Raw genomic sequence first — 27,352 nt, forward strand, 5'->3', positions numbered from 1 at the left:
GTTCGATTCCCGGCAGGGCTTTGGAATTTTACAATTTCTAAATTTCCGCTTTAGCGTTCCGATACGATGCCGTGTAGAAACCAAAGGGGCATGGGTTTATTAAAAACTGCCAGGTTCCCGCCCGCCAGGTTAGCCCGCTTCCATCTTAGACTGCATCGTGACTTACCACCAGGTGAGATTGCAGTCAGGGGCTAACTTGAATCTGAATAAATTAAAAAAAAAAAAAAGTTACAGCCCTTTACATTTCGCCTATGAAAACCCAAGTCAGAAAATCCTGGCACGCACACACAAAGAAAAAACAACCCCAAATGAAATTGGGCTAGAGCATCGGAATTTTTAAACCCCTAAATCTGTGTGGATAAGGCCACGGTAAAAGCTGGTTCCTATTAAACAAACACTTTCAAAGCCCGTTAGTTGCCGTGATCGGACAGTTATCGGACGAACATACAAAAACTCCTACACCCATACACTTACCACATCTCACGCTCCAGTGGCTAGCCTAGCTGTGACTAATGTAGCGAGCTAGATAAGTAATCTGCAGTAAATATACATCATTATAGTAACTCTATATAATAGCTTCTTGATCTATAAAGATGTACTTATTAAGAAAAACTAGCTTATGCTCGCGACTTCGTCCGCGTGTACTACAAAATTTCAAAACCCTATTTCACCCCCTTAGGGGTTGAATTTTCAAAAATCCTTTCTTAGCGGATGCCTACGTCATAATAGCTATCTGCAATCTGCATGCCAAATTTCAGCTCGATCCGTCCAGTAGTTTGAGCTGTGCGTTGATAGATCAGTCAGTCAGTCATTCAGTCAGTCAGTCAGTCAGTCACCTTTTCCTTTTTATATATATAGATAATGGCTAATGGTAGTCAAAAAGTGCGAGTCGGACTCGCGCACGAAGAGCCCGTACTATCGTACAAGATAATTCTTTAAATTCATATCAAAAATTGAGGACCGGCAGGATTCGAATGCGTGTCTCCTGGGATCGCACCAGACGCTCTGACCACTAAGCTATGTTCGCTTGCTGTCGTGACGAAAGTGATATATGTTTGTTCACTGTGAAGTGAAGTGTATATAAAACACTATAAAAATTATAAAATAGAACATTATGTACTTTTTAAATGTTGTGTAACACATTCTGTGTGTCAAATTTCGACTATTAGGTACGGTTCACGAGATATAGCCCGCTAACAGACAGAAGGACGGACGGACTGATAGCGGAAGCTTAGTAATAGGGTCCTTATGGATATGGAACCCGGTAGAAGCGCAGTGATAGCCTAGTGGTTAGTAGATCCGCCTCCTACCTCCACCTGGTCGGGCACGTATACCTCTAGCTTTTCGGAGTTATGTGCGTTTTAAGTGACTAAAATAATATCACTTGCTTTAGCAGTGTAGGAAAACATTCTGAGGAAACCTGCAGGCCTTAGAATTCTCCATAATGTTCTCAAAGGTGTGTGAAGTCTGCCAATCCGCACTTGGCCAGCGTGGCAGACTATGGCCGAAACCCTTCTCACTCTGATAGGAGACCCGTGCTCTGTAGTAAAGCGATGGTTTGATCATGATGGGTACGGAACCCTAAAAGTAACTGCACGGTATCCATCAAACAACTTTAACCTCTGACAGCAGCCAATGTTTTGCTTTCCTGTAAAGTTGCTACGAGTTACGTGGTGTTACAAGTTACAACTATTAAGAAGTAGACGGATACTCACGACACATCAGGCGTGGTGTTGGCCAGAAGCCGCACGCAGTCCAGGCAGCCCCTCGCGGCCGCGTAGTGCAGCGCCAGGGCGCCGTTGTTGGCGCGCCCGCCCGCCATCGCGCGTCCGCACCACCACCCCTCGACAGCCAGTCGACCGCTCCTATAAAACAAAGATTACTTATATCAAACCTCACATCATCATTGATCTTTCTTTTTTTATTAGGTTTACTTTCTAAAGTCTAAAAGAACTTTTTTTTTATTTTACTAGCTAAAGTTTATCCGTATAAATCTTAATTGCTCAATCTTGCTAACAAAAGACTTCAACGAGCGGCTTCAATGCTACGCGCAAATAAATTTTAAGTATTGCTAAATCTATGGCTACGCGTGATAAACAACGCCATCTATTATAAAATCACCACGCTACCAAATGAAGTGCTGCGAGTAGTGATAGTTTATCTACTGCACGCTAGATGTCGCTGTCTACAGTAATATTACAGAACACAATAATAATTATATTTTATCTAACTCTGGGAACTTACCTACATTAATTTATAATATAATACAATATTGTACATAAAATAAAAATATTTAAATGAACGAATTTAAATCTATTTTATTAAAGGTTTAATAAATAAAAGATGAATATAGAATTATTGGTCATTTCAAAGTAAAGAACTCTATTTCCGTACAACGCTATATTATGCTCCGTATCCCAATTAACCTATTTTATAAAGTAAGTGTTCTGTTACGGGACTGGATAAAGCCTGACAGTAATGTGCCTACAAAATTATTTAGTCTATTATTTAAACAATTTCCAATGCACCACGTGGGGCAAGCATCAGAGACTCTAAAGTAACTTTTTAAGTGTTTCTGTCATTTAATATGGATTTAAGTATAAGAAAGACAGGAAAGGATCGGATAAACCTTAGGGTGAGATCTATAGAGCGCACTCTGACTTAGCTTAGACTTAAGACAGAGTTAAAACGAGACAGAGCTATATGTCTCACATAAATCTGTCTCGTTGTAACTCAATCTTAAGTCTGAGCAAAGTCAAAGTGCGCTCTATAGATCTCAGCCCTAGATAAAGGAATAAGGATAAAGTTTGGATAAACTGATTTGATATCTTACAATTTGGCAGGTTTATGTACAGTAAGGAATAGGTAGACCAGGCGGGCCGGGTCAGGCCGCATTGCAACATAAAAAATCCAGATTTTTGATAGATTTATATGAAACTGCATCGACGTCGACTAGAGGCGCGGCGGAACGGCTAACCAGTACCCTTATTATAAAGTGCGTAAGTGTGTTTGTTTGTTGGTTTATTGGTTTGTTGGATTGTTGGTTTGTTGGTTTGTCCTTCAATCCTGCGACTTCGTACGTGTGGATTGAGATTTTAAAAATTTTAAAAATCCCGTGGAAACTGTTTGATTTTCCGGTAAAAAATAGCCTATGTCACTCTCCAGGTCTTTAACTCTATCCATGCAACAAATCACGTCGATCCGTTGCTCTATTGCGACGTGATTGAAAGACAAACCAACAAACCAATAACCTAATAAACCAACAAACAAACACACTTTCACATTATTTTATAATAAATGGGTACTGATTGAATTCTTACGTAGGTACACATCTAATATAATAATACTTAGTTAATTATTTTGTTTACATCTTAAGTCCTTTTTAATAAGGTTTTTAATATTATGATCTTGGACTTTATTATGTCAAAAAAAAACTACAAACGAAATCTGTTGAAAAATCGAATCACAAAGTCACTACGAACACAGGTATAGGTAGGTATCAGCGGCGAAGAGTCAATATAACACGATTCCTATCGGCTTCCCTTTAAGAATTGGCATAATATAGCGTAAGTAGGTACTATTCACATAAATTCCGTAATACGTTCGTAAATACAAAGGTTCGATCGTCACAAATGCAATTTTTTTTTTTTGTTATTAAGTACTAATTTAAGTTAAAAACATAACAGCTAATGTAAGTAACACATACACCTACAATCCTACACCGTACAAGCCGTAAAATATCGGATTCCCTAGTTAGATTTTTGCTAAGTATTTATCTCTTTCATTTCCCTAGCGAAAGCGAAAGGAGCGAACTAGGTCTGTCTCGCTCTACGGTCGACTAATAAAGAACACACCAATTTAATCTGGCCCAGTAGCGAATACGAATTTGGAACTCTGACAGGTCAGACAAATTTGACGTAAATAACTCGGTTGGATCCGAGTTACCCTATAATACCTCCAAATTAAAAATTATATTAATAGTATTGTTTTAACAGGTACATGCTACTATTTTGAGTATTTTGTATTTTGAAGGGTGATTTGATATTGATACATTTGTTTTTGTGAAGCGGCCATGCTTGTTTGTTTTTAAAGTTGTTAGTGGTGTTTTATTTTGATATAATAAATTGGGGATGTGATTAATAACTTATAAGTGTAAGTTCACGGTAATTTTGATTCAGTTTGGTAAGCCAAAATCAGAAATGGCCTTAATTCACATAGATTGTTGTTTAACAGATTTCTTGTTACGTAACGATAGTAATTTTTCTAAATTAAGTTTTGAAAACAAAAATCGAACAGCTGATATTCTTTTAGGTAAGTACGTTTCCGGCTTCCCTTTATCAGATTTTCACCCTTCGCCACTGGTAGGTATACTTTGTACTCTCTTATTCACACGCTTCGATGGAACGGCAATCCAACACGACCCAAGAGAGATCAGACGCAGGACTTTAGTGCTAATGGTACATGCATAAAAACGAAAATAATGCCGTATGGATCTTTTCATCCAGACCAAAACGAAGCCGCGGACAGTCGCTAATTTTCGTAGCAATATTAATTATATTGGCGACACGCAATCCCCCTACGTCATAAAAATCCGTGATAGCCTAGCCTACTATTTGGGAGGTCGGGGGTTCAATCCCGGGCACGCACCTCTAACTTTTCGGAGTTACGTGTGCTTTACGATATTAAAATACCTATCACTTGCTTTAACGGTGAAGGAAAACATCGTGAGGAAACCTGCTTGCCTGAGAGTTCTTCATAATGTTCTGAAAGGTAAGTAAAGTCAATCCGCACTGCGCCAGCGTGGTACACTATGGCCAAACCCTTCTCATTCTGAGACGATACCCGTGCCCACTATAGTGAGTCGGCAATGGGTTGATGTTGATGATGAATCCCCTTAGAACAGTAGATATAGGTCTATTAGGTACCTCGACAGGTTGAAATGGAAATCGGGGCCCGTGGGTGACGAGCGGGTGTGCAAGGCGTCCCCCCCGACTCATACTCCGATTGCCATCTCGACCTGTCGCGGACTATACCTTTTTTAGGGTTATGCGGCTGAGACAAACGGACGGACGGATCATGACCAAGACCAAGGTGATCTCTATGTACCTACCTAGGTGTTTCGTTTTTACATAGTACGAAATATCAAAAATTACCTAAACATCGGCCTGTTAACACGAAATCGCCCAAACTCCGGATACGCGGGTAGACACCGTGACGCCACGGCGACCATTGTCATTTACCCCATAAGTTCAATGACTAACTGTACCTACAGGTGTGCATGTCATGTAATTATTTACATCCGTGTTTTTACGAGCCATTTTTGTTTTGTTACTCTTCTGTTGTATTAGATATATGCATACTGCATAGGTACCTAAATCAGATCAGCTGTTGTTAGACCAAACAAATCACAAAACATTAAAAAACACGACTGCCCTGTCAAAAAATGAAATAAAAAGTTAAATTTTCTCACATTCTAAAAAAGCGGCATATAGCCGCATTTTTTTTTTAATAATTCATAGACAGAGTCATTTGGGAAGATGTAAGGATTCTAACGATACCCCATAGATAATATAGAAATTATGGCGGAAAACACCCTGAAAACATTATCACTCCTCTTTTTCTGGCAATCGTGTGAAAAGCTTATTTCTACTTTAAAAAATAATTAAGAAGTATATGTGTTTTTTGATGATTTTCAATTGAGTAAATGAGTTATAGGCATGAATTAGGTATGTTCCTTGATTATACTTAGCTTGATTATAGCTCTCTTCAAAATATGCACATATTTTACCTACCTTTTTTATTATTATTAATTAATGTCTAATCAGTAAGATCTGAAGCTAAAATTTGAAGATACCTAAAATCCCTTACTGTTTTTAAGTATTATTTAAATAAGTTTATATAAACACGATGAAAGTTTTGAATAAAACTAGAATTCATAAAAGACTATAAAGAGAATCAATATTAATTTCATCAATTTACTCGTACATAAATAAAATGTCATTGTGCATAAGTATTGAGCAAAACACATTTTAATTAACAGACTCCACCAATTATTATCACAGGAAGGTATTATGTAAACCCAATTTTAGAAAATTAGTTGCAGTACGTAAATGTCAAGAACATGCATTTGCAATGTTATTTAAAAACAAATAAATTAGCGGCAAAACTTTGACTTCAAAAGAGCTTGTTAACTGTTAAGTCCTGATAAAATTTTGTAACTCACTTAAATTGAATTTTAATAATGTCTTACATATTATAATAATGACCAGTCCAACACAAGTCGAACGTTAATTTCGTAACTCAATAGGGTCTTGGACTGTAGTAATAATATGACATTATTTTTTTCATAACGGTAGTTTATGGAGAGAGAATTGATTATTAAATCTAGATTATTAGAATAACCTAAAAAACCATATTTTTTTAATCATTAATTATTAACGTCACACTGTACGGAAAGCGATTAATGATGTCACAAGGCGTAAACGACAAATATTTTACAATTTTTTAACATAAAAAATATTATCCCGCAGAAATCACTCTATTTTTATTTTAAAAATTTAAAAATATTTGGTGTTTATGGATTGTGACGTCATTAATTACCTACCTTCCGTACAGCGAGACGTTCATGGTAAAAATAAATAAATAATGGATTCTAGCCCCATGAACTACCGCTATACAAAAAATTACATCATTTTATTACTATGGTCCAATATCCTATTCAATGTTCAAAAAGAGGAGTTTACTTGTAGCACGCTCCAAGCAAACGTAGTTTAGTTCTCATTAATTTAAAAATTAGCCAATCAAACTCAATGATTTTTTGTAAACCGTTTTAGAAATTAATATCTATTTGTGTCTGTGGTTTTCTAGATTATTATAAAAATGTGTAAGTTTTAAAGTTTAACGGGCTCAAAAGCTTACACACAAATCTACATTACACAATACACACTTACATACAAATCTTTGAGCCTAGCAAATCATAGACGCTTTTACTTGTTTGTCTAACGAAATTACAAAATTTTATTGAGTTTGATAAGTTAGTATTCAAATGTGATTAAAACTACAGGGAAGCACGCTAGAGAAACTTCTCTTAATGTTTATAAGCGAAAAATAATTGACATACCTAAAATTACCGGCGCGCAATGCAATGTCCAGCGTGTCGAGGTCGTCTTCATAATCGTGGCACAGCTCTAATGTCGAATTTCTCGCTTCATGTATATCGAACAACACTGTCCCGTCACTATTTTTATCAGTCAAAACACTACGATACGATCGTGTACCAAAACTAGAAGTAATTGATGTACCACGGGGGAATTTCCTTGGAGGAACGTTCACGTTCTGAGTCGTAGAAACTAGAGGTTGCTTTCTTAACCTTTTCTTCACATACCTCCTCATTCTTAAGGACAGCATCACACGTATCCTTATATGCCTTTTAATATTTCTGTCGTACCTTAGTTGTTCTTTCTGTTTTTTATCTCTCTTTTTTCTTTTCGGCACTTCGTCTATCCTTTCCAAAGTGCTGCTCCTTTCGATTAATCGATTAGTTTCCAGCGTTGGCGATCGATTGAAGAAATCCAAATTATTGTTCCTCCATGCTTTGCTCAGTGACCAGTTGTCTCCATGGGTAGAATGTTTAACTTGAATCGGTTTCTCGTATATGTCTTCGTCGAGTGCGACCATTCGTCGCGAAATGAGGAAATTGTCGATGTTCCGTTTTATTGTACTGTTTTGTGAGCTCACCGTGTTGATGAGATTTGAGGTCAAGGTCAATTTATTGTCAAAAGTGTTGTGGCAGCTCACTTTTGGTTCCGGCGAGACGTTTCGATTTTTCCGCTTCGCAATCGACATTATTCTTCTACGCATGGCTGACATGTTCGTAAGTTCGCTTTTTAAAAATGGTCCTTTTCTGTCTGACGTCATATCCGGGGACCAGGCTGCGTTCTCCTTGCAGCTGCAGAAGTCTTTTAGGATCCTCGCGATAGTACTGCAGCTGTCATTGGACCTTTCCTTTGCCATCTTCCCATTTTTCTCCTTATTCGTCATCTAGACGGCTCCGAACGGCGAACAGGTGTGCGCGAATATAACCGCATAAATGATGAATTTTAACGTACCTAATGAGAAACGAGGCTAATTTGGTAACATCCGTATTCTCATAGAGACAATGAATTGCGCAATCACACCGTATCAAATATGTAACAACCCGACTGTAATATTCACATCACTGTTAATTAATTACTGCCTAACCAATTAATCAGATTCCGCGTCAAAAAAGAAGTTGTTTTCATGTAAAGTTTTACATGATAAAAAATAGTTATAAATTTTCTTCTTTTTAATTTTACTCTGTTGATGTTCGTAGCCACTTGCATGTATGCGTGACTTGGTTGCACATAGAGAAAAACACACTTTTCAATGCGCGTGATTGACGAATTAGTAAAAACCGTTAATTATTAAATACTTACCAGCGCTTAAGAAATTATTAGTTCATGGGCATTTTTATGACGATGTAACGCGATCTAAAATAATAGGTAAATGGCTGTTATTTAAGCGAGGTAAAGAAAAACTTTCTTATTTTCCATATGACAGTGGTCAGTGAGTATTAGAAAATTTGAGGAGCGCGCGTATTTTATTATTTAATCACAAATGTTACGTGCTTTTCTGTCTACCAAACTACGTCATAATAAAGGTTCCAAATAAAACCAATCACGAATGTATTTGTAACCTAAACCCAAGGACACAGAGTACTGATATGATATTACATACAGAGGTTCGACGAATCTGTCTAGACAGAGCAATCTAACGGTAAATGCGGGACGAATAAGCGACCCGAACTGGCCTTCGTAGTTAGGACCCTGTGTCGGGTCGCATTGTCGTCATTCACCACAAGATCTAAGTCCTCGAACTATGTGTCTCTCTTTATACGGTGCCCAAAAATATAAATTTATGAATTCCGTACAAAGGTCTGTCTAATTACTCAATAAGTATTTAAAAGAAGAATAAAGCTTGATAAAAAGATACCTAAATGACTCTTCAATATAATACGTTTTTAAAGTTACATAAAAGTAAAACATAAAAAAATTAAAAACTCTACATTTCGTACATTATTACATTACATTCATCCATACTTGATACTAAGTATTAATAATATTATACTCGTAAATGCGGAAGTGTGTCTGTCTGCTAGCTTTTCAAGATCCATCCGATCGACCGATTTTCACGAAATTTGGTACAGAAATAGCTTGCATCCTGGGGAAGGAATATATCCTTCCCCAGGATGCAAGCTATTCATGAATCATTTTAATGGGCACAAAACAAACTTTTTAAAGTAACTCACTTATATGAACAAGAACTTAACAGTCGCGGTGTACAAAGCACAGTTTAATTTAGAAAATTAATAAGAAATTCTGTTTTTTAATTACCTATTTATTTAAAAAGTAGTATCAACAAAAGTTTTGACACAACAACATTCAATTTGATAAACTGACAGTTGTTGCAGCATATATAAATTATAATGTACTCTGTGGTTGCAGCCCATTTGCAGCCAGCAGCATAGTCATAGGCCCAAGGCCATAGCTTGGACCATAGGCTATAAAAACAAGTTGCAGCCGGAACTCGGAAGGAAAGCGTTCAATCAAAAATAACACACATAATTTACGGAAATCTTAGGACTCAAAAAGTGTACAGTGTTCTGTCTAACATACGATATTTGCGCTATGAATGAAGGAGTAAGATATATATCTGTTTCTTTAGTCTTTAAACAGAACTGTCGCTATCTATAGTATTTTTATTTGTTATCTGTAATGTTGAAATTGACATATTGACAGATGTCAAATAGTTGACATTTATGATCTATATACCATCATATACCATATATACCATATACGTGCTATATACGAAAATTGTATTACTGTTCTCATTTTTTAACGAACGAATTATCTTCTGAATTTAACTTTTTATTGCACAAATAAACTGTAATTTTGGGTTTTAAACTTTGTGTTCAGCCATGGTAAATTTAATCAAGTCATTGTAGTGGATCATTGTCGATAAGATTAACTTTTTGTTGTGATGACTAATGCCTGTGCTATTTAGGATAAAATATCGTACATTTATGAGGCCATATATTTATTTACAGACAGAACAGCAGATGGATTGCGCTCTAGATTAGCTAGTTTTTATCCCTGAAAATCAAAGAGTTCCCACGGCATTTTTAAAAACCTAAACCCACACAGATGAAGTCGCGGGCATCATATTATGGTTTGGTATAATTCCACTTGTATCTTTTAAGCCACAGTATAAGGATACAAAGGTTCGACAAAGCCATACAGAGCAATCGTTCGGTAAGAGCGGTACAAAGGAGCGACCCAAACTGGACTTCGCAGTTAGGGCTCTATGATGAACCACTCATTTACCACGTGATTAAAGGCGTCGGACTACTGTGCCTCTCTTTATACTGCGGTTTAAACCCTGCTCAGCGAGCGTGTAACGACAGACACGATGGTGCCACTCCACTCGTTCACTTTCTATCTCATGCTTGCATACGATTAAACTTTTAATTACTACCCCCCAAAGATTACCTATTATTATGAAATACTAGTTTGTAACTTCTACGACTTTGCGATAACTTTAACAGTCGCGCTAATTTGATACTGGTACTAGTTCGGTTGAATCTATTATTATGCTATACTGGAGGCCTCGACTTCGCACGGGTGGTTTGAGACAAAATATTCTACTTATTCTTACATTGTTGGGCCATTTTCGGCTGCCGCACCAACCCGTGCTTTCATGATTCCTTTCGTCAAAGGTTGCCTGGAAGAGATCGCTTTAGCGTTAAGGCCGCCTTTGCATGCTACGGCTATTAGATTAAGATCCTTGTAAGTTTTTACCATGTTTACTTGTGTTGTTGTTGTGTGCAATAAAGTATAAATAAATAAATAAATGTTTTCATGTAAACTTTGTTTATTTACCCATGCAGCGCAAGCTACCAAAGCTCTAAGAAGAAACGATTTTTTCTATAGACTGATTTTTTCGCCGTAATGGACAATTATTATCATCATGCCTGTAACTTATTCTCATAAAATCACAAATTACAGTATATACATTAGATACCTTAGATTTAAATACTAGTTTGTGTAGATTACCTGACTGACTCTGCAGGTAGGCGTACATACCTGCAGATGCAAATGGATAATGTTCTAGTTTGTTATTTATTAAAAAGGGCGTGTGTTTGTTTACGTTTTACATAAATTGCCTCAACTGAGTTATACGCGATCTCTAGATGGTAACAATATTACATAAACTGTGAATAATAATAACGTTCGTATAATACCTGCCCAGCTGCGATGAACAAAATGAAAGTTAATTTGCATTCTCTGTTTGTTTATGCACACGTATCTGATAAGAAAATCTAAAAAAATTGTAAATTAAGACGTTTTGTACTTTGTATTTTGTAAATTTTACGCCTTTTGCTTTCAAATTGTATTTTCATTACATTACTTTATTCATACTGTCGCACAACTTTACTTATTTTAATTTGGTAACAATCAGTCACTAAGTATGATAAGAACTACATTTGTTCTGAAGTTAGGTGTAATATTTTTTTAATATGCATAGATTACAAAATTATGACGAGTAAGTAGATCAGTACCCTTATTATAAATGCGAAAGTGTGTTTGTTTGTTGGTTTGTTGGATTGTCCTTCAATCACGTCGCATGCATGCATGCATTTGCATGGGTATAGATAAAGACCTGGAGAGTGACATAGGCTACTTTTTATCCCGGAAAATCAAACAGTTCCCACGAGATTTTTAATTCTCTAATTCCACGCGGACGAAGTCGCGGGCATCTGCTAGTTTTTTTTATATTTTCTTAGGAATAGTATTAGAAATTACGTAATGAATTGCCAGACGTGGAAACGTCGAGAGTCGTGGCAACCACCTGCCAGACACCCTTAAACTTTAATAAATTATTAAAGTTATTAAAATTATAAAAATTATTAAACTTTAATAAATTATTAAACTTTAATCTCCCAAAGCCACCATGATCCAAACTTCATAGTCGCTGATCGATCTTCCCTGTGTTCCCATCCAAGACAGAAAATAAGGAAGGTCTGGCCCTCGCGGGCTTTCTCTCTTTAAGCTTTATTTTTATTTTTTTTATTTTTATTATAGATGCTTGATATGCTTACAGCTAGTGCCAAAGCGCATTACAAGTTAGACTTATGACTAATAACTTACACTATTCGAACAAAATATACACAAAGGTTCTTATAAGTCTTAGTGATCTATACATGAAATAAATTTATTTATATTTGTATTGAACACGTCTAGGCTCTGGTGCTGAGCAATCAGCTCATTTAGCATGGAAAGTGCGCGGAAAGTTGGCGCACTTTCAGCATACCGCGTGCGGAACGACTTTAGCGCAAAGAAAGGCCACGTCTTCCGACATGACCGGAGTAGTTTATCCGGCAACCGTACCGCCAACGCACACCGCGACAATGTGTCCGGATTATCCACCTTATTAAAGACCAATTGGCTTAAAATAGATAATAAATTACTCTTTTTGATTGTCGGTTGTTGGATTTGCAAGATATAGTGGTGATAATTATTACGCAAACTTAAAACTAAAGCTACCAGCGTTCCAAACGCACCCAGGTCTGAGAAGAGCCCACAACAAACTCATAGTATCGAAGCAGCTCTTTTGATAATCCGCTTAATTTGTAGCTTCATAAGTACTTAGGCCTGGTGTGCGTTAGTAAATAAACAGATCTGAATCATACAAGATTAAATTATATTTATAGCTATTTATAACAACATGCCTTTACGTTTAAAATATAGCTATTACGAAGGCATTGACCGTTAGTCGCCTTGAAAGAGTCGCGGTAAAAGTCGTCTCTACAATTAATAATTGCCGTGACAAATATGTAAATTAGAAGCAGAAGTCAACAAACTGTAGGTACTCATACAGAGAGATGATTACACAAACTTAGGTACATATTCTTTCCACTTATGAAAAGTCAAATCGGTCTCTTTGAAACTACAAATCCTATACCTACTACCTACCTATTCCACCTACTCTGTGATGAACTTTGACGGTTAGGTAAATAGATATAATACGCATTGGCTTAGGTACCTATATATTACTTCGTATGGACAGGGTTATTGGTGCTTATGTAACTACCAATGCAACCTCAGTGACGTCTGGATTTCAAACGGGTCATTCATTAGTATCTAAGAGGTGGCACTGATTTATTTGGTTCCTAAACCGTGAAAAATTTTGTTTGCTTGACCATCTTGTCCTTTTTATCGATGATTACACGGTATTACTGTGAAGAAACCGGCACATCTGCAGTCTGCAGCTATCTTTTTATACAAAAGTAGCCTTTTTCCTTCACCGGGATACTAGCTATTATCTCTGTACCCAATTTCGCTAAAATCAGTTTAACGGATGGGCCGTCAAAGGCTATCAAACAAATAGATACACTTTTGTATTCATAATATAAAATGGATGTAACAATCTATCGTTATTCTATACCAAGGGCAGCTGAATGTAAAATCGATTGCTTTTATGCACCTTCGTCAGAAATTATTAATCGATTGCATAATAGAAGCGGTAAGAGCCAAGTGGTTAAAAACTTCGATTCAGGGGGTCCGAGGTTCGATCCCGGGCACAGGCCTCTTTGTTTTCCTTCGAAAACATAGTGAGGAAAACAGCGTGCCTGTGTTTACCACAAGTTCTCAAAGGTTTGTGAAGTCTGCCAGTCCACATTTGTCCAGCGTGGTGGACTACGGCCTAAGCCATTCCCATTCTGAGAGGAGAACCGTACTCAGTAGGTATCTATAGTGGGTTAGCGAGGAATTGAGCTGATGATGATAATATCTACTTAATTGTTTTTTTTCTCCAATATCGCGAAATGAAAGCTATTAAATGTAAGTATGCAAAAATCACAATGCATCTACTTGGAAGTAGATACTATTATATCGTAAAAGGCAGTGCTTCTCAACTTTTTCTAGGTATACAATCATAAACAAGATAAATCATGTTCTTTCTCATGATGACACAACGTGTTACTGTGACGAAGGAAACTACCTAGGTATTACTTCCGTTGAAAAATAAATAATTTTCTGTTTACGTAACTATTTGTTCAATTAATTTAATATTTCATTTATAATTAATCCGAATATTACTAATGAAATAACAGCCATTTACCATACAAAATTAGTTATCTATGGTCTAACCATGTAATCCACTAATCTGTAAAACGGTTATTTTATGCATTTATCCAAACGCCGAAAATCCATCGATCACCCAAAACAAAACTCTTACGCAACGCACAAATTTCACATTCACTCTCACAGCACGATACAGAAAATGTTAATTCACTTTCGTACACGAAACCTGTTTACATGAACCTCTGTGGTGCAAATTAAAAAAGTAAATGTCAAAATTAACGCGCGAACTTGATTCGAAGATGTCATACGCCGCGCGCGAAGGTTTTTTTTTATGGGGTAAACAAGGCAAAGCTCGGCGGTCGCCGGTCGTCAAATGCACTGTACATAATGTAAGTACAGTAATTGACCATGTCGAATTGCGCGTGTGGCACGACTGCGCGCGACGCCGTTCGCTCTTACTCCCATTCCTACATAATGTGATGATTGACGATGGAAATTAACAATCACTAACTATTGTCGTCAATTTGTCTATTTACAGGCGCCACCTGTACCAAGCAGCTAAAGCTTAACTAAACAGCTTAACAGTCATCTGTCAAATTACAAGTAGGTAAGGCAAATACAAATACGTAGTTTTTCAGTGAAGTTAAACTTTAAATGGTAGGTAAATACTTCAATGCAGTTAAATCAATTCTCAGTTCATGAATTTTCAGGACATTTTCCTGCCCTGCCTAAATTTCAGTTTGGCAAACTTAATTTGCTAGTTACCTAGTACCAAAAAAAAGGTTATGACAGGCTGGGAAAAATAAAAACCTAATTTTGACCATCAAACGCGCAGAAAGCTTGGTCATTTAGGTCCTGTCACGAAGGGTCGGTACCGTTGTTTGGCGAAAAATATATCATTATAATATGATGAGATGGCGACCAACCGCCAAGCAGAACAAGAAGAAGAAAAATGAGTCATTGAAGTTTTTCTAAATGATAAAATGTGGCTGCCAATTGGCTGGACGATGAAAATTGAGGACCAGATGTGATAGCATTCATCAGGGAAGAGGTCATGTCTTGCAGTCGACTTTCACAAGACGTTGATGATGATTATGAAAAGTTTAATTTATTTTTATTTTTATTAATTCTACCTACCTTCTAACTACTTATTTTTTTTAGATACCCATGAGACAAACGGTATTAATTTTATAAAATATTAATTTTTATTTATAGGTTATATTAAAATATTTTAACCATTGTCACGAGTGAACAATATTAATATCTTCTAATGAAATTTAAATAATCATGACACAAAAAATGCTGAGGGTTCGGTGGAGAAGAAAAACTAAATATTACGTAAGTTCTTACAAAATACGTCACGGACCTAAAACTCAGTTGTTTACCTTCACAGTTATGTGTTTAAACTTTAAACGAAACTGGTTGGCCATCCAAACGCTCGGTTTAGCTAATTTAAACATTAAAAGTGAAATTTGTTAGTGAAATATGCTAATTCCTTTACGCAATAGCCAAACTTTCAACCTATAGTTAACATTTAGTTAGAAGATACTTAAGTCCCTTGATGTATTTTATTACTTATTACGTAACATAAACATCCAATGAATTTTGTGATAAGAAAAATGTTTCAGAATAACCTGCGCTAAATCTATAAGTACTTAGTAATAATAAACTAAATTAGATAATTTAACCCTTTGAATGAATAAAAAAAAGTTTTGTTTCCCCTAGTAAAAAGTATTCTAAAACAGTTATTCCTGAAACAAGATAGCGTAAGCGATTTCCTACGAAGCATTATACAATATCGTCATAATTCGATGTACAAAAAGCTTTTTTAGCATCATCCCTACGCTTTGGTCCAAAGCCCGATAAATTGGTACTAATCAAAACTTCGTTAAGACAATGCTTAACGGTGCTTAAAAATAAACTAAGTATTCTGGCTTTGCGCTTTACAAAATCACTCTAGGCTAGCGGCTAGGGGCACTAGTGATAAGACAAGACTTTGTGGACTTGGGGTGTTTAGAATTCGCTCTGGGCTACTTAGGAGGTAGGTAGATATCCTACTCCGGCTATGTCGGGCGAGCATAATAAAAGAAACTAGAAATCAGAGCGTGAAGCTCGCTCGACTTCAACATATAACATACACGTGTTTCTACAAACAAAAGTTATTTTTTACTTTGTAGTGGTTTTGGAAGTCGGTTTTTTTTAATAATTTTTGATATACCTAATAAACAGTTTGTTTTATTGTAGTCTAATAATTGTTAATAAACCTTATATATTTTACCATGTATTTGACCTACATAACAAGTTTAAAAAAACAACCATATTATTATGTGCTACCTACATAGGCTCCGAATATGGTTAGGAATTGTCTAGTCTCAACTCTCACGGTCACGGAAAGGAGGAAAAGTATAAATAATTTAAACGATTGCCTATATTTAATATATTTTCATACGAAGAGATCTACGGGCTTAAACAGATGTAAAGAAACCTAAAGTAGCGCAGTCGTTCGTCATTTAAAATAAACGGCCAAGTGCGAGTCAGGCTCGCGCAATGAGGGTTCCGTACTACAGTCGTATTTTTTCGACATTTTGCACGATAATTCAAAAACTATGATGCATAAAAATAAATAAAAATCTGTTTTAGAATGTACAGGTGAAGACCTTTCATATTATGATACCCCACTTGATATAGTCACTCACTTCGAAAGTTGAAAATACTAATTATTAGTTCATGACCACAATTTAATTTTTTTTGTGTGATCTAACCCTAAATTCACGGTTTTCAGATTTTTCCCCAAATGTCAGCTATAAGATCTACCTACCTGCCAAATTTCATAATTCTAGGTCAACGGGAAGTACCCTGTAGGTTTCTTGACTGACAGACAGACGGACAGACAGACAGACAGACAACAAAGTGATCCTATAAGGATTCCGTTTTTCCTTTTGAGGTACGGAACCCTAAAAACAAATGAAACCACAAGTAAGTGTAATTTCACACGCTCTGATGGCCATCTATTGAGGAATTGATGTAGATCTGACAGGAAGCTGTAATTATGTACCTACCTACCAACTACGTTGTATCAACGAAGTAGTCATAGAACTATTTGTATGGTTGTTTTTATGGTACGTTATTTTTTATGTACGTATTTTCACGGGTTCGGATCGGATGAGTGCGTGATCGCCCTAACGTTGAAAAAGGTACTTAAAATTTTCGAAATCTCCCAGTTACACTAAATTATACGGTTTAAGCCTTTAAGGTAACTCATTTACATCCGAAAGTTAGCTTTCCGCTCCAAAACTTCATTGCGAAATGAAATTAATTCAGTCTGATCTTAGATATAGGTATGTAGGCTTGTAGGTACACCATTGCAATATATGGGTACCTTCTGCCAGTATCATTACGAATTACTATAGATACAAATGCCGCGAGAAAGGATCTCTATGGTTGTACCACAGACACAGAAGAGATAATAGTTCCACAGATTAGAGAAGTCATCTGTGGTTGTTACTATACCTACTGCAGGCACACAATATCACCCTTTTTAAGTAATACGTAAGTATCCGGAACGAAGAAATTCGTAGAAGAAGAAAAATGACCAACATATTTCAAAGGGCTAGGCAAGATAAAGTGGCAGTCGCATGTTATCAGTCGTAGAACCGACGGTCAATGGGAGCAGATGTGTTCTGGAGGGAAGACCATGTGCCGGTAACCGCAGTGTAGGACGTCCTCCAGTCCAGTGGACCGATGACCCGAAGAAGGTAGCAAAAAGCGGGTAGATGAGAAAGGCGGAGGATCATGGTCCATGTTTGGTAGCGCGCTATCAAAAGACTTATGTCCTGCAGTGGACGCATACAGGCTGATGGATGAAATAAACTCTGATGGAAAGGAATGATATCCGATGGACGGAATGAAATCTGATGGAATGGAATATAATGGAATCTAATGGAATTCCAGGATTTGTCTTGTGGCGGTTGCCACAATAGAAACTAGATGGCGCTGTTCAATCGATGACGTAGTCCCGAACAAATGTACCGCCGATAGCAATCGCACTAACGGAGTTTTCTGCAATCTGGACTATATATAGAAGTTTCAAGACATAACCGTCGGCCCAGCTGGCGCTACCGAGCACAACCAACCGCTCGGTGGGAGATCTCCCCTTTGGTACGGTCGAGCCTGCACACCGCTCCCGTACATTGGTGACCCCGACGTGATCAAGAATGGTCGCACACCTCAACAACCGACGAAATCAAGAGTGGTCGCACACTACAACAGCCGACGTTGATACAAGAGTGATCGCACACTAGAACAGCCGACGTCATCGAAGATCAACCGCACACCACCGCACTGCGCACATAACGTGATCAAGGGTGATCGCATACACCGCAACACCTTTGGATCACACACCGCAAGCCCGACGTCTCCTCCAACTCCAAGTCTACAAGCAGCAAAAACAGCAAGCACATCGAGGCCTGTAAGACGGATGTAGCCACAGCTTCGGGGCACAATGGCTCTGCACTCCATCACCAGCTACAAGCGTCCTGGTCCACCGCTTCTCTGGATGGTTAGCAGCCATTGCCCTTCCTTCACACGCCTTCACGCTACAACGCCACCTCTCTTCACTGCTTCACACTACGCGTTCATCTCGGAGGAGAGTGATGTGGCGGTTGCCACAATAGAAACTAGATGGCGCTGTTCAATCGATGACGTAGTCCCGAACAAATGTACCGCCGATAGCAATCGCACTAACGGAGTTTTCTGCAATCTGGACTATATATAGAAGTTTCAAGACATAACCGTCGGCCCAGCTGGCGCTACCGAGCACAACCAACCGCTCGGTGGGAGATCTCCCCTTTGGTACGGTCGAGCCTGCACACCGCTCCCGTACAGTCTTATCACTTCACTACACCCTCTTAATCGCTAAGCAATTGAAAAGAAAGAGTGATTACATTTATATCAGAGATTAAGGGCCAGTTACATATTAGGCGGTTAAAGTCAAGTTACGGTTACCGTTAAAATTTAAACAGCAATAAAAGCAAAATGCGATTGGGAACGTAAAAGGCTAAGAAACCACGAGGAAGATCCAATATCTTGTGGTCAGACCATTTACATTCTAAAGGAAACTGGCACACTCTACTTTTACAATGCTGTAAAGATCCCTAAAGACAAGAAACAATTGAGCGATTTCATTTGTACCGCGAGATGTTGACTCACCGTGAAGGTAATCATGATCATCAAATAATCATCCCTACTAATTGAAGACAAATAAAATCAAAATGGTTAGCTAGAACAAAACAAAAGACGGTGCTTAATAAACTTTGGACCAAAATTCTTGTGCAACCCACTTTGCTTTTTATTGATGATCAAAGTTTGACGGTAACCGTGACTTAACCTTAACTGCCTTATATTCAACTGGGCCTTAGATTTATGAGACGGTGCCTATCATTCAGAGTTAGATACTGAGTTAACGAATCAGTGGGCTGGTAAAGACGATACTGGCAACCACTTTTCCTTTTTATAGTTAGTCAAACTTTAACGGTAACCTTATCTAAGTTACCTTAACTCATGCAACTGGCCCTCAGATTTATTACATTTATAAAATGTAAATCTTTTAAATAAAGTTGCCTATGCAAATACCCCGTCTCCACTCGTGCAATAAGTCACGAGTCCCCGAGCGTCGGCACGAGCCAACCAATTATGTAGCGCGCATCACACATAAAAACCACAATTATTCGCTCTATCATCGGCTCATCTATAACGCAACCTCGAGTAAAGTGAAATTTTTATTGACAATATCAAACATATACTTACCTACTTATCTACGTAGTTATGAGTTTACGAGTATATCATCATCATTGTAGATCTCCACTCGCCACGGTCTTGCGCCACCTAAATCCAGCTGCTCCTAGCGACTCCGGGGCGACCAGCTAGTCTAAATTATATGAAACGAGAACAAAAGAACCCACAAGGGTAAAATAGGGGGTTTGAAATTTGTGTAGTCCACGCGAACGCAGCCGCGGCCATGAGCTGTACTATCCATACTAATATTATAAATGCGAAAGTGTGTCTGTCTGTCTGTCTGTCTGCTAGCTTTTCACGGCTCAACCGTTCAACCGATTTTGACGAAATTTGTACAGAGATAGCTTGCAACCCGGAAGGACATAGGCTACTTTTTATCCCGGAAAATTTAGGAGTTCCCACAGGATTTTTAAAAATCTAAATCCACGCGTACGAATTCGCGGGCATCAGCTGGTACTAAATAAAAAATAGCTACTATTTACTCGCTGGAAATCAACATGGGCAAATTTTTATTCAAAAAGTTACCAGCACTGAACCCTGTCAAAGGTTCATTTGCATACTAAGTACGTAATAGCGCTTGTTTCCATCAATTACTTACTATTAAATATTGCGAATAAGGAAATCCAGAATAATTCTTTGCCATAATATTTGCTAGGAAAATTCTATGCCTACGGATAAGTTTAAATCGAAAGTTAATATTTTGAATCCATGATTATTTTAATGGGAGTTTGTAAACGTGTTATAGTAGTCGCTTATTTACGTACCATCATAAAATCTGCGCTTTTACATTTGTCTAAGTATTTCTAATTTTCAATTTCCTCTCGCTAAATTGTTCTTCTAGCAATCATCATCATCATCATCATCATGTGCGGATTGGTAGACTTCACACACCTTTGAGAACATTATGGATAACTCTCAGGTATGCAGGTTTCCTCGCTTTAAAGTGTAAAACTCTTCTGTTCCTTTCATCTACATTCAATGTAATAAGTACAATATTTAACGTTCATTTGAAAAGTTAGAGCGGTTACATACTCATCATCATCATCATCATCATCATCATCATGATCAACCCATCGCCGGCTCACGACAGAGCACGGGTCTCCTCTCAGAGTGAGAAGGATTTGGCCATAGTCTACCACGCTGGCCATGTGCAGATTGGTAGACTTCACACACCTTTGAGAACATTATGGAGAACTCTCAGGTATGCAGGTTTCCTCACGATGTTTTCCTTCACCGTTAAAGCAAGTGATGTTTAATTAGTTAAAACGCACATAACTCCGAAAAGTTAGAGATGTGTGCCCGGGATTGAAACCCCGACCTCCGATTAGAAGGCAGACGTCCTAACCACTAGGCTATCACAGCTTATAGCACAGCTTCTAGCAATAAAGGTAATATAAATAATATCTGTCAAGTCTTTGATTCGGGGACCACGTAGTTTGATTGTACCCACTCGGCTACACTTTTCTCTGGAAATTTTTCACGCTTTTGGAACCAAATAAATCAGCGCCACCTCTTAGATACTAATGAACGACCCGTTTGAAATCCAGACGTCACTGAGGTTGCATTGGTGCTAAAGCCTAAAACTGAGTCGGTGCCATTTTGTTTGTTCAATAACCCTGTCCATACGAAGTAAGTAATATATAAGTTACTAGCTTATGCTCACGACTTCGTCCGCGTGGACTACACAAATTTCAAACCCCTATTTCACCACCTTGAGGGTTGAGTTTTCAAAAATCCTTTCTTAGCGGATGCCTTCGTCATAATAGCTATCTGTGTGCCAAATTTCACCCCGATCCGTCCAGTAGTTTGAGCTGTGCGTTGATAGATCAGTCAGTCAGTCAGTCAGTCAGTCAGTCAGTCAGTCATTCAGTCAGTCAGTCACCTTTTCCTTTTATATATTTAGACTAGCTTATGCTCGCGACTTCGCCCGCGTGGACTACACAAATTTCAAACCCCTATTTCACCCCCTTAGGGGTTGAGTTTTCAAAAATCCTTTCTTAGCGGATGCCTACGTCATATAATAGCTATCTATATTCTGTGTGCCAAATTTCACCCCGATCCGTCCACTAGTTTGATCAGTCAGACAGTCAGTCAGTCAGTCAGTCAGTCAGTCAGTCATTCAGTCAGTCAGTCACCTTTTCCTTTTATATATTTAGAAGATAATGCGCGTTTGTAATATTATGGTAGGCTTGTAGGATATGCAGATAGTAATTTCGACAAAAAAACTTGAAAAATTATACGCACACTTGAACACAGCGATGCGAAAACTGACCACCCATCACTTTCCGCCGGAAGTTGTCGAGCAGCCATATTAGAGACAATGTCACAATTATGTACCACATCACAGCGACACGACCAAGTCACGACCTTTGCTTCCAAAAACACAGAGCAATGCACACACAGATGTTACTTTAATTATATTTCACTAGAGAACAAAATGTTTATCTATACTTCCAGTTCAGCGTTTACTTTTGAAATGTTTCTAATATTTCATTTCACTACAAAACAGTGTCAATTCTGCTTCTAAATACAAACAAAGAATGTTTCTAAAAATATTCTAGTTCACTAAAAACTTCAGAGTCCTTCAGATGCTTTAAAAAATAAGTTTTTTTTAAAAATTTTGTTTTAATAAAAGTTCATTTCTCTTATTTTGGATACTGTGACCTATCTTTCTACCACTTCACTATCTTTGCTTTTAAAAAACACAGAGCCTTGCCCCCACAGAAGTGACCATAAAGGTTCTAAAGCCAGGTGTCTAGTCTAGGTACCTACTGGCAATAAAACTTGCAGAAGTTAGCACTGGCAGCGACTGCTTGCAAGTCACTTGCACTCTATAAACAATCGCAGCGAGTCAAAGTTAGCTTAGTTTTAGCAAGTAACACTTGCAGAAATTGACATTGACATAACAATGACAGTAACTTCTGCAAGGTATATTGCTAGTGGACACTTAGTTTAATACCGGGGCGCTACACATAATATGCAATTGAGTTTTCCTTTCTATTTCAATTTCTTTCAATGGTTTGAAGACTTTTCGTTCCGTTAAAAATCCTGCATGGATTCGTGGCTTTGAAAAACACGTATAAAAATGTACAGTGTATCCACAGAGGTCGCTTTAAAATGTTTCTAATAAAGTTCCATTTCACTACAAAAGTATCCAGTCACAAGTCACAACATTTACTTCCAAAACACAGAGCAATGCACCCACAGATCCTTATTTTAAATGTTAATGCAATAGATGCTATGTTTACTTTAAAAAATACTTTTACTACACTACAGTTCACGACCTGCACTCCCAAAAACACAGAGTAACAAGCCCACAGAGGTAAATTTTAATAATTAAATAGCATTTTCAAAATACGTGTATGCTAGGCACTCGCGCTATGTAGCGTTAGTATGTGAAGCAAATGAAAACATCGTATTGTCTTGACGCGTATGTGAAAGCAAGAGATGTACATAAACATAGATGACGCGCGCATGAGTGCTTTGTTGTTCTGTCCACGGTAATGTATTCAATTCATAATGGCGGCGCCGCTGTCGCGATAGAAAACACAGACAACGGGGTAATGAGTGCGTAAACAACGTTTTACTTAGACAAACGCTGTTCAAGCGGACCAGCGCGCAGCGAGATGATTCGTTAACTCAGTGTTTAACACTGAATGATAGCCACCGAGCTCATTTGACATATATTTTTAATCCATTGAACGTTTTCTACGAAAATTTATTTTAATATTACTCAGTGGAGTACCAATGTAGAGCCAATCAATGTCAAATGAGCTCAGTGGCTAACATTCAGTGTTGAACACTGAGTTAGCGAATCACCCCACAGTTCACTCTTTGTACGATGTACCTAATGCTTCTAGAAAGATAGTGATTATCTATACTAGTAATATTATATTATAGAGGAAAGATTTGTTCGTAATTGATAACCTCTGAAACTGCTGAACCGATTTTAATCATTGTTTCACCATTAGAAAGCTACTTTATAAAAAGGAACACAGCCTATACCCGAAGCCCGAATACCCGGATTTACGTTTTTCCCATATAAATCCCATAAAAACTATTTGGGGATAACTAACCGGGATAAAAGTAGCCTATGTCACTCTCCAGGTCTTAAACCATACCCATACAAATCACGTCGATCCGTTGCTCCGTTGCGATGTGATTGAAGGAGAAACCAATAAACCAACAAACAAACACACATTCGCATTTATGATATAGGTAGTGATTAGAGCCTACATAACTTGCAGTTTGTCGAAACAAAATTCCTCGAATTCGTTAGACGCATATCTTCGTTTATATTAGCTGGGTTGCCGAACGCGTTGTCTACTTTCGGTTGCCCAAATCTGGTTACTGAGTATGTTCGTTTACATTATTTAGGTAACCGAATTCGTCATCCACTTTCGGTTTATGTTCGTTGATAATAATAGGTCGTTGGACGAATTCGTCTTCGTTGGTCGAACGCAATCTAAGTTATATACGATTAGGCGTTCATAAAACTGTTCAGTGAGACGCGCGATCGAGTTCGGCCAAACCGAATAATGTAAATAAGTCGTAAAAGCTCTATGAGTTAATTTATCTGTGCCCAAATTGCGAAGCGAATGGAAATATCTCTGCTTTCATTGTTTAGGTAATTGTTATTTGATTTAGAAGTAACTGATTTACCCCAGCTTTGCACGGGTGGCTTACAGAATCAATAAGAACTTTCAAAATACATAGGTACCTACTAGTAAAAACTTTTAAAAAGGAGTTGTTTAGTAATTTTTGGGATTTTAGTATGCTTATAAAAATAAATCTAGCATTTCCGTTTTTATTCTTTCAATATCTAACTATATAAAAGGAAAAAAGGTGACTGACTGACTAACTGATCTATCAACGCACAGCTGAAACTACTGGACGGATTGGACTGAAATTTGGCATGCAGATAGCTATTATGACGTAGGCATCCGCTACGAAGGGATTCTTGAAAATTCAACCACCAAGGGTATAAAATAGGGGATTGAAATTTATGCAGTCTAGCGGATGAAGTCGCGAGCATAAGCTATTTAGATATATTTTAATACTTCCATTATTTATTCATACAAAGTTATGTACTTACAATACGCGGCCGAAAGTAATGTACATCAACCTTTAGAAGGAGATAGCAGATTTGTAGAGCACTGTTTTAGTCGTTGAGACCGACAAAACGTCATATGGGTATGAGTGACAGAGACAATGCTCAACAAAACCGAAATATCATTCTAAAGGCCGATGTACATTACTTTCTGCCGTGTACTGTACCTACGTACCTACTTATTCGTAAACCAATAGGGCACGTAAAAATCTTACACCTAAGTGGCAGATCAATATGGGAAATACAATTATTGCATAACATCCGAACAGGTTTGGGGAGTGGTTACACTGGTAGTCAACTTTCACTCACTTTTACTTTTATTTTTATCATAAAAATTCCCTTCGCCCTGTGATTACAAAATTACGTATTTATCAACGATTTTCTTGACTCTAAAAATTAATTAATTATTTACTAGATTATTATGATAGCCACGACTTCACCCGCGTGGATTTGTTTTTAAAAAATCCCGTAAGAACTTTTTGATTTTCCGGGATAAAAAGTAGCCTATGTCCTTCCCCGGGATGCAAAGTATCTCTGTTGCAAATTTCGTCAAAATCGGTCGAACGGATGACCCGTGAAAAGCTAGCAGACAGACAGATAGACAGACAGACACACTTTCGCGTCGATAATATTGTATTATGTAATGACTTCGAAATATTTCGAAATTCCTACGAGAATTAGAAATATTTCGAAATTCCTACGAGAATTAGAAATATTTCGAAATTCCTACGAGAATTAGAAATATTTCGAAATTCCTACGAGAATTAGAAATATTTCGAAATTCCTACGAGAATTAGAAATATTTCGAAATCGCGGGCTAGAAATATTTAGTTGTTTTCTTTCACAACATACAATTTACAAGCAGCGCCATCGATACCCAGTTTCAGTAAACAGAGCTAATTTCTCTAGCTAATGCGTACGAGCATTATGACTACAGAGCGTGACGTTGATTTGATACTTGATGATTCACTTTATACAGACTAGATGTCAGCAGTATACCGCATTGATGCTATTTTTTAATTAACTAGCTTTTGCCCACGGCTTTCCACCTAAGTTTCTGATCAAATACAATCAAATAGTTTGTACCTATCTAATATTTTATGATATTTCATTAATCCCTGCGACTTCATCTGGGGCGATTTCGGTTTTTAGAAATCCTATGGGAATACTTAGATTTTTCGGGGAAAAAAGTAGCCCGTAGGATCCATCTCCGGAATGCATTTAAGCTATGAGGTAGGTTCAAACAGATTATGCCCGCGTCGTTGTCCTCGCAGAGATATTTTTGAAAATCCTGTGGGAACTGTTTGATTTTCCGGGGAAAAGAGCTTTGTCTGTCACTTGGATGCTTTGCCCCCATGTCCTGTCTTTGATTAAATTCCGTATAAATCGGTTAAATGTATGGGCCGTGAAATAGTAGCGGATGTACCTACCTACAGACACACTTATTCGTACTGTACCTATCTATACCCGGCAGAAAATATTGTACATTACAACATACCTACATCGACCTTTAGAAAGAGACAACGGATTTGTAGAGCGTTGTCTCTGCCGTTGAGACCGACAAAACGTCACATAGGTATGAGTGACAGAGACAACGCTCTACAAAGCCGAAATCTCATTCTAAAGGTCGATGTACAATATTTCTTGCCGGCGACGGATGTGAATGCATAATTTATAAGTATGTACCTATCTCTTATATTTTGGTAGGTATTCTTTAAAAATAAAAACAGAGAAAGAAATTGTTTCTAGTGTTGAATGTTTGATAGCTATTAGCTTCTAGAGTTAGATTTAGCGTTCCGGCACAATGCCGTGTAGAAACCAAAGGTGTGTATACTCGTGAGTTTAATTAAACTTCCATACCCCTTCCAAGTATAAGCCCTCTACACCACCACGTATATTGCAGTCAAGGGATAACTTGTATCTGAATTTTGAAAAAAGGTACGACTTATGAAGCATCTTGTCTCTAAACTCTGGCCTTCACATTGTAACCACACACATTTACCTAGTACTCTTCACGCGATAAGCTGATAATTACAAGCTTGAGGCAGTTGTTCCACCACCAACGAGGAAGCGATTAAGTAGTATTATTTTCCCGCACAAGAAACGTACAATCGAGGTATGACATCGTGTCAATAAAAGAGATTAATATTATATTATATTAATAGTTGATCGAGGACTGTATACGACACACTAACAGCGAGAACTGTCTCTCGATTAGTTTGTCGCAACGACATGAGCTATCAAAGAAAAACTCGCTCAGCGATGCTGTCTTGCCAGTCAAAACTCT

General features: G+C 37.6%; 1 protein-coding gene across 5 annotated transcripts in view; it reads right to left on the reverse strand.

Moving 5' to 3' along the window:
- The window catches only part of f (espin protein forked), a 110,521-nt gene that overhangs the window by 68,010 nt on the left and 15,159 nt on the right, over nt 1-27,352 (reverse strand). For 3 of the 5 annotated variants that reach the window (XM_069504865.1, XM_034978778.2, XM_069504864.1), the window contains exons 1-2: nt 7,121-8,081; nt 1,716-1,865 (exon numbers count right to left, since the gene is read on the reverse strand). In XM_069504865.1, coding sequence (XP_069360966.1) covers nt 1,716-1,865; nt 7,121-8,040 — 1,070 coding nt within the window. In that variant the 5' untranslated portion in view covers nt 8,041-8,081. Of the gene's footprint in view, nt 1-1,715; nt 1,866-7,120; nt 8,082-22,199; nt 22,356-27,352 lie in introns of those variants that run through there. The other 2 variants (XM_069504866.1, XM_069504867.1) reach the window with 2 other exon arrangements.

This window comes from Maniola hyperantus, chromosome 19, assembly GCF_902806685.2.
Source record: "Maniola hyperantus chromosome 19, iAphHyp1.2, whole genome shotgun sequence".
Classification (NCBI taxonomy): Eukaryota; Metazoa; Arthropoda; class Insecta; order Lepidoptera; family Nymphalidae; genus Maniola; species Maniola hyperantus.